Raw genomic sequence first — 9,017 nt, 5'->3', positions numbered from 1 at the left:
TTAATTCTACAAATATTTGAATTAACTGAATAAAAAATTTTTAAGAGCTTTCATTGCTTCAATTATAACGCTAGAGCAGCATCCGTGTTCAAAAAATATCGAAAAAACTTATGTTTTGTTTGTTTTTTGATTTTCGAATATACTTGTGCAGTTTTTTTATCACACCATGCACAAAAAACGACAACAATTTGAAAGAAAAACGGGGAAAATGTTTTGTTGTCTTAGGATTCAGTTCAAAATACTCTTTACTACTTGCACAGCAACCAGGTATCTTTGTTACTGTTGTATATTTTTCCATTATCACACTAGCGTAATTAAGCGTAGTGTATTAGCACGACTATTTGTTTTTTCCAACCTAAATTGCAAAAATTACAGCTTTTCGAACGCATGTGCTTTGACATTCGATTAGTTATAAGTTAATACAAGTGATGCATTTTTGTTTCATCAAATGAATCTGAAAAAGCTGTTTGTTTCAAGCAACGGTACAAAAACAAAACTCGATTGCAGAAAATTTTAACCTCAAAATATCTCACGCAAGGTTTTGAAAAGCAAGTTCTATAAATAAATTAGCTTAACGTTTCTAACATTATGACTATTTGTGTTTGGTGCCACTTTTGGCGCATCGCACTGGCAGTTTGTTAGCATTTGTGGCTGCTTTATTTGTGACTAATGTTAGCAAAATGGCAAGGTTTTCGCCGCAGATGAGAGAACTGGGGGCTCTAAATCTCCTGGTTGTTAGAGCAAATTCGTCACAGCACAAGTTTTATCTTTGAAGGCTTGTCTTACCTGTTGCATTTCACTTTATGCAGCTGCCTTTTATAGTTTTATGGCTGATGTTTGCGAAGCATAATTGTGACGGTAATGTTATGGACCATAATCGTGACCAAAATGGGAACTGAATTACTAGCGTTTTGCCGTAAATGAGATTTCAATGATTAACAATCAGCTCTTTTTAAGTAATTCCACCCTATAGTGCCCACTAAAAAGCTCCCATTCCCAAGTTACCAAGACAATCACAGCTTACCCTTTTTTCAACATTATACCTTGCTTTTTATAATTTATAGAGTCAACAGAATCAGTGTAGTTAATCGATTTTTAATAAGATCCTAACATTTTATTTTAACATTTTTTGTATTTTTTTGAAAAGGAGCTTTGGTCTGTTGCAGGCAAAAAGGACACCAAGATGGGGGTGTACACGAAGTGGCGGGACTTCTACAAGGCGCCAGTTACCACCTTCATCTTACACTTCGCAGCCAATCTAGTCTTCATTGGACTATTCTCTTACATGGTATCACTCATATCTTTCATTAACGTCACACGTGAAACATTTTGTATGAAGTTTTTAACCCTAATACTTTTTAATTTGAAAGCCAAAATTTTGTCCAATTTTTACAAATCTGTAAGTTTGAACAGATAAATCAATTACTTGTGATTTTTTCTTTTTTTTGAGGCCTACAAAGTAGCTTTTATTTATTTGACGATTCTGAAGTATGATCCCTTTGCCTATATCTTAATTTAGGCTAGAATGATTTTTTGATACATGAATTTTTCTTCTTAGGTTCTTCAGAAGATTGAGTCGACGCCCACGATTGTTGAGCGTATTGTGATTGGCTGGAGTCTCATTCTCAACTTTCAGATCATCAAAGACTATCTGTCCATGTCCGACTCCAACCTCCTCCGAAAGGCATCCTCACTCGATAAGGTAAAGCACCCTGTAAATACCTCTTTTTTGCAACCCCCCTCCCTCCACACACACCCCTCACTCGAAAAGCTGCATTGGAACCCCCCTTTTTGACCCCTTCCACATATAAACATCAGCCATACTCAGTAGTTTTTACAAGTTAACGCCTTAAGACCAAATGTGTTTTGGAAATTCATTGAAATTTGTGCAAAACTTCATCACAATTGCAGCACGCGATATTTTTTGTTAGATCAACTTAAGTAGATTTGAAATCGATTTACATCAATATTTTTCATATAATAATTCATATAATATTCAATATTTTTTATGTAATATTTCGACAAAAACTGCGAATTATATGAATAAAAATAAGTATTCAAATAATTCTTTTTTCGTTAACTCAATCAAATTTTCAACAATCTTTTGCAGTGCGGTTGAAAAGTGAACAAAAAAAACGTGATTTTTAGGGCGGGTACGATTGCAGCGAGCCAAAAGTTTTCTTATGTTTGCACTTTTGTTTACCACAAAACTATTCAATAATCGGAACAAATGAAGAAAAACGGATGGCTGGTTTGTGTTTTAACGTTTGACATGATGTGAACATATGGTCTTCCAATACACAATCTGCTGGCTACGCAAGATTTTTCAGTGCGAAATTTGACGAGAAATTTTATAGCGGCAACAAATACTAGACCCCACCGACGACAAAATAACCTTGCTAAGTAGAACCCTTCCGGAAAAAGCAATAATGAAGCTTCAAAAGGGGATAATATGGAAAGAATTTGTGGGTAATCTATGAAACTTGGTAGTTAGGACCCCCATGAGACACGAAACTTGTCAAAGACAGTTTGAACCTGGTGACCACTGGGTGACCTTAAGTTGACTTTTGGGCGCCATGACCCCACAACTGCATAGAAAACCCCAAATTAACACAGGCAAGTGGCTTCTTCTCTAGCGCCAACCCTCCGGAAAAATTATTTGGTCACCTTAAGAATAATTGCGAGGAAACATGTTTTTTGGGAATTGAAACAGAAGCTGAGAACAATATAGGTTGTCATTGCATGCAACCTTGAAGTAGTAGATGCTTAATGAACATTGCTTGCAACCTTGTTCAGCTAGCTCGACCCTTATTTGACCCTAATTTGACCCTTAATAGACGAACAACGTTCCCCTGATAGCTAGATTTTAGATGCTTGGAATGAATTTGCTACCCATGGAAATGATTTCTACTTACCCCCGTGAAGTCGGTACGTTAACGGGATAAAAAATCAAAGGCCGTCGGAGGGTCACTGAGTAAACCTAGTATGGTTTAGAGGCTGAATTGAACTCGACGGCTAGAGTTCATGGAGTTCAAGAATTAGTTAATTGGGATCGTATCACATCTGTTTGTTGGGTCGAATTGCGACACCTACCGCATGCTGGGTATCTAATAAGCTTGAAAATATTGATACAAGAAACCCAATTTGGTACGTGACAGTGTTGATTGGGGAGAGACGTAGTCATAAAACATGTGCAAACGGGTGAATTAGGCGGATGCCCGGACTAATAATAAATAATGTGACTAAAACTGAGTGTAAAAAATGATAAGAAACTGGAGTGTACCGACGAGCCTTAGGGAGATAGAACAATTACGCTAAGAGTGCGAACAGTTGGTTCTCAGTTAAAGAGAGAACGATTTAGCAAGCCGAGATAAATTGTTGGTCCTTGAAGGACGCTTTTGCTTGAAATGAGGCTAAGTATGTCTCACAGTTGTTAGTTAAATAGTCCACAATTTGCTGACCTAGCTAGAAACGCAAGAGGAGAGCCGAAAAGAGTATAAATCCATGAAAACGTTGCGTAACCCTTTGATCGGCCGATTTAGTCTGACCACCACCATAGCCCTTTCGGGATTGTGGATAATATCGTGTCTTAGTGTCCACCGCTTTTACACAGTTTAAAGAGGACAATCCTTGTGACCGTTGAGTAAAGTGGAAGCGTGCTTGAATGAGACGACTCCACGATTTTTCCACAATTCCCATCCATGCAAGAAAACAGAGACTACAGCTCGTCCCGACTATAAGTTTTCCTCCAAAAATTCGGAATACGATCAGTTCTATCAATACTCTACTTTTTTCGGCCACCATGAAATATTACAAAACATAATTGGAAACCAGAAAACGGAAATAGGTCCAGTTACATGAAGGCTGAAAAGCAACAAACGACTATAACTGAAACCAGAGCTTCTTGTTACCAGCTCGAATCATATGACGAAGACAAACAATACTTCGAGAGACCCTTCGAATTATCAGCATAAAAAAGCAATCATTGAAAAAATACCTGGTTCATCTAGAAGAGAAAACACAGCAAGCAATAAACCCCTCAAGCAACAACAACATTAGGACTAATTCCTTCTAAATGAGCTAGAGTAAAAAATGCACAGAAAATGTACATTACATTAAATGCCACGACAATGAAATTCAAAATGATAAACCGAACGAAATCAAAAAATGAATTCCAGCAATCTTCTCAAAACCAATCATAAGCCTATTACAGAAAATAGGAAACCCAAAGCGTGTACTAACAGAAACAGATGACATTATGGCCGAGATAATAACTTGAAAGCAAGTTAATATCCGCTCCTCCAAATCATTTTTTTGGGTGGGGGGAGAAAAGGATACTTATTGATTTTAAGTCTTTTAAGGAGTGTTCCGCTCAATCAGAATTGACACGTTTTAGCTGGGAAGTGATTGACAAATCATTTAACTTCCCTGTGTAGGTTGACACCTGGTCCCGTGTGGACTTCGCCGTGCTGCTTCTGTTCCTCTGTGGGGTGATAGTGAGGAGTGTGGGCTATGACAGTAAGGATGCCCTGGATGTGACTCACTTACTTTATGTGTTTTCACTCATGTGCTACATCGTCAAAGTACTCGCATACATGGCACTCAGCGACAGGCTAGGTATCAAGTTCAATCAAACTAACATCTTCGTCAAGAATCTAATCTACTAGAGGCTCCCAAAACCAACAAAAAGGTTGATTGAGCTCAAGAATATTTTTTTTGCTGGAAATATATTCAATCAATCAGATTTGAGCATTATGATCATATTTTCAAAACAATTTGGAAACAAAAAACAAGGCAAAAGACGGGCATCTTACGTGCTGGAAGGTTTGAATTTAAAATGGCTATTTTTGGGGGCGGGCACCCTACTCAAATTTAGGGGGAGGATGTTAAGTCAGTCAGAAACGAGTATTTTACTTGCAGAGCTTAGGAAATTAAATGCTGGCGTAGATGATCTTAACTTGGCCAAAACTGTTATATGGCTCTCAGACTCCTGTAATACTTCCAGGTCCACTGGTGGAGATGTGCTTCAAGATGCTGAACGACATCGTCATCTTCATGTCGATACTGTCCTTCGTCATAGTGGCCTATGGAATTGCGGTCCAGGCACTCATGTACCCAGGACAGAACAAGCCCCTGTTCGGAATAGTGTGGGGCATCGTGATCAGTCCATTCTTTGAGATGGTCGGTAACCTGGACTTTCAGAGTATAGGCGCATCAACCACCGCCAAATGCGACAGTGAGTCAATTAAAAATTATCACATCGAAAACGCATATGCCTCTTTATTTTAGCATACACCCCTTCAAACTCTGCTATATGGTTGAGGTGCGCGGGGGGGGGGGGGGTGGTGGTTGGTGTACAGAAAAATTTTGACAATATGCGTGAGGTACTTCCGCAAACTCCGAGAAGATAAGTATTCCCGAAATCATTATTAAGTGACCCCACAGGGTCTTGAAAACATGAAACAGCGACCTCGCATCATAACATATCGATATTCGATATTAGGTATGGAAACATGGACAGATATGGATACTATCTCTGTCGTGTTTGAAATATGCCATTTCACGCTAAACATTGTTTGTGACTTCAAATTGTATTTAAATCATGCATTTCACACTTGCGGTGATAACTTTGTAGCAGATTGATGACCTTTTGAAGCGATTATAAAGCATTATGTGAAAGCATTTTCCACTCGCTACCCGCATCCAGTTTAAAGCGTGAATAATTGATTATATTACGATTTCAGTACCAGTCTCACTAAAATTGAGAAACATACGATTTTAATCAATTAATAATCGATTATAATCTCTCTTTTTAAAAGTAAATTATAATTAATTATAATCCAGTATAATCGATTATAATCGATTATATATTAGTCTATTTTTTGATGCAATTATGATTGATTATAATTGATTATAATCCATTCTTCTCATTCAAATTTCTATTTGTTTAGTTTTGCACAAAAATCCATTTTAATCGATCATAATTAATTATAATCCCTTTTGTTTGTCCATTTTTGTCTTCGAAGTGGCATCTAAATTGCTTATATTTTATGCTTTTTGGTGAACGTTGGTTCCTATGAAAAATGAGAAAAATATTTTAAAAGTTCTCCAATTAATTCAAATATAAAATTTTTTTTTTATTTCTTCCACATTAGAGTTGTTTTGTGATGCATATTTTAGGCTTTTTTAAACACCAAAATAACAGCCAATTTATATTGTTTTATGATTGATTCGGAAAATTTATTTTTCATCTACCGCGAGAACCTTTCCACTCAAATGAAAGGATCTCTATGAAACTTTTGTTTCGTGGTAAAACTGTGTTCAGATGAACCAAAGTGTTCAAGAGATCTCTCTCTTAGAGTTTTTCTTATTGACACAAAAATAATAACCCATATGATATAATTCGAATATAGGGAAATGTCGGCAAAATAAAAGATTATAATTGATTATAATCGATTATAATTGATTTTAAGGGTTTGTATTAAAAACTATAATCAATTATAATCGATTATAAGAGATTATAATCTCTTGGAATTCATCACGATTATATTCAATTATGAAGACCTAAATTTGGTAATTATAATCGATTATAATTGTCAAAAAACCATCATAATAATCCGTTATAATCGATTACTTACGCCTACACTTGAATGCGGGTATGACCTTCGACTAAAGTAACTTTTCTAATTTTAAATTTCGTGGTGTTATTTCATTTGTATATATTTTAGTCTATTGTGTATGAAGAACTATCTATTTATATATTAATCCACTCTAGACTCTTATCCTTAACGTGGAATTCTTTCGCCTTTTAATAAAGAACTCCGGGATTGAAGAACTCCGGGATTGACTTTATGCATTGATTTACTTAAATCAGTTTTTTTTGCTTAAATACCAAATAGTTGTAGTACATAACTTCTAGTAATTTACGATTTACATACTAGAGAACTCCGGGACTGAAGTCAACGTGAGTTTTCATTTTTTTTCCGAACCCACTGAAAGAGGTGGGTTTTCCAATTTGAATATCATGCGCAAATTCATCTTTTTGAATAGACCTGAATGAAGATGCAAACATCCTTTTTTTCTACCACATTTGTTTGAGATGGTTTAATAATTCAGAACATTTTAATGAAACAAGTGAATACCAGTCAGCTCTAAATATACAGAAAACGGCTAAGTTAGAAGCTATTTCTTGTCGTTTCACTGGGTGCCCATACCACTGATGTCGTCTCAGGATTTCAAGAAGAGGCTCCAAAGAAACGATAAAAATATGCAAACAGTGGAAAGCCTTGTCGTATACCCCTTAAATGACCAGGCTGTCCACTATTTGCCAGGTTTTTTATCGTTGCTTCGGAGACTCTTGAAATCTTGAGTCGATATCAGTGTTATGAACACCCAGTGAAACAACGAGTGACAGCTTTTGAAGCTGATGTTAATATCTTTGTAAACTGGCTGATGTAAGAGATTGATAATTTTTGACGAGGAACACAGTTGAAATAAATCGAGACAAAAGTAAGATTTCCTGCATTGATTCAAGGGCGGATCAAGGATTTTCTCGAGGGAGGGGCGGCTTTTCAAAAAAAAATCGAAATTTTTGTCGACCTTTTTTTTAGGTCGACCAAATTGATTTTTCGAGCTCTCCCAAACCACTAATAAGACCCGTGACTATACAGACAATTGACTGAAAACGCAAGTGGGGAATAATTGGTCAAAAAACGGGTAAGTTACAGAAAACGACAAGCATTTCAACGAAACACGTGAAAGCCAGTCAGCCCTACAAAAAACAGAAAATGCAAAAAATTAGAAAAAAAACAGCAAAATGAAAATATTGACATCAAAAATTTACTACTTAATGAGCCATTGCTCTGGTATAAAGCTACAATTGACAATATGGGCGGAAACACATGTGACACTCGGGTCATCAAGGAATCCAATCATTGGAAGGCCCACAAAAAAATGAAGATTTATACAGATTCTTCATTTCAACCTTTCACTTAATCAGCGTTAAGGCTCCAGAATTAAGCTGCTTCCAAATTTTCTATCCGGTTAATAGAAGTTGGAAAAATAACAAGTTGGCTTTGAAAATATGCTGATTTATTGGATTTCGAAAAAAAAACATGTATTACGATTACCAGATATAGATGTATGTGGAACCGGAGTCTGAGAAGCGGCCCATCCTAATTTCAATGGTTATGTGAGTTTGATACTATCTCTCAAATGTTTGGAAAATGCCGTTAAGTTTGCTTGTACCTTCTAAATTTGGGAACTTTCAGGTTCGAAGATTTTTAAAAACTTTTACCATGTCTTCAAGTGAAAAGAACATCGATTATTCTTCATAGGTCGATGAAACACTGCATTGCGTGGTTAGAAATTTCGGCTCGTACTGGCATGCTGATCTAAGTCATTCAATTTTGCGTATGTCACAAAGAATACTGTAATAATCATTTACACAATAAACACGCTTGGGTTTAAGGTGAGATTACTCTCTTTTTCCGAAACAACCGCTGAAATCAGTGAGTTTTACATGTGTACACATTGAGTTGAGGGGAAATAATTACGTGCAGATGGGAGCTTTTCATTAGAATTTATTGTTTGGCATTTGTTTTGTCAGTCAAACTGTATTTTTTTTAATGCGGTACCTGTTTGCACTGAATTGAGTAAAATCTAGTTTTTTCAAAATAGTTTTGCCAAAAAGCGCTCAAATCGAAGGGGTAAGCTTGCAAAAAATGCGTTCGGATTGTTTTTTCTCAGAAATCATTTGCAAAAATCACTGCCAACAGTTTTTCAAGGGTTGTTCGCAAATCGAGAAATTATTTCGCCTTTTACTAAAGAATGGTCGCTCACTCTATTGTTTTAACTTCTAGATGTTTGCTTCTTTCACTACTGTGGTGTAGGCAGATTAGTCATATCGAAAAAATCTTTTAAGTTTAGTATATTTGACGCGCGTTTTTATTCTTTGAGCAGCAATTTTAACGCATTAATTCAGCAATTTTTGCAGATTTTTTTCATTTTTTGCCTAC

General features: G+C 36.2%; 1 protein-coding gene across 1 annotated transcript; it reads left to right on the top strand.

The window, feature by feature from the left end:
* Window positions 1-484: 484 nt before the first annotated feature.
* LOC134856473 (transient receptor potential cation channel subfamily M member 5-like) lies at window positions 485-5,236 on the top strand (the record flags this gene model as incomplete). The annotated part of the gene is given in 4 exon segments (XM_063872742.1): window positions 485-1,288; window positions 1,559-1,702; window positions 4,437-4,617; window positions 5,006-5,236. Coding segments are annotated over 4 exon segments (661 nt in total), but the record flags the coding sequence as incomplete, so codon positions are not given.
* Between the last annotated feature and the right edge of the window lie 3,781 nt (window positions 5,237-9,017).

Source organism: Symsagittifera roscoffensis, unplaced genomic scaffold (genome assembly GCF_963678635.1).
Source record: "Symsagittifera roscoffensis unplaced genomic scaffold, txSymRosc1.1 SCAFFOLD_961, whole genome shotgun sequence".
NCBI classification, from domain to species: domain Eukaryota; kingdom Metazoa; phylum Xenacoelomorpha; order Acoela; family Convolutidae; genus Symsagittifera; species Symsagittifera roscoffensis.
Note: the sequence above shows the minus strand (reverse complement) of the source record. Positions and strands in the feature narration are given on the sequence as shown.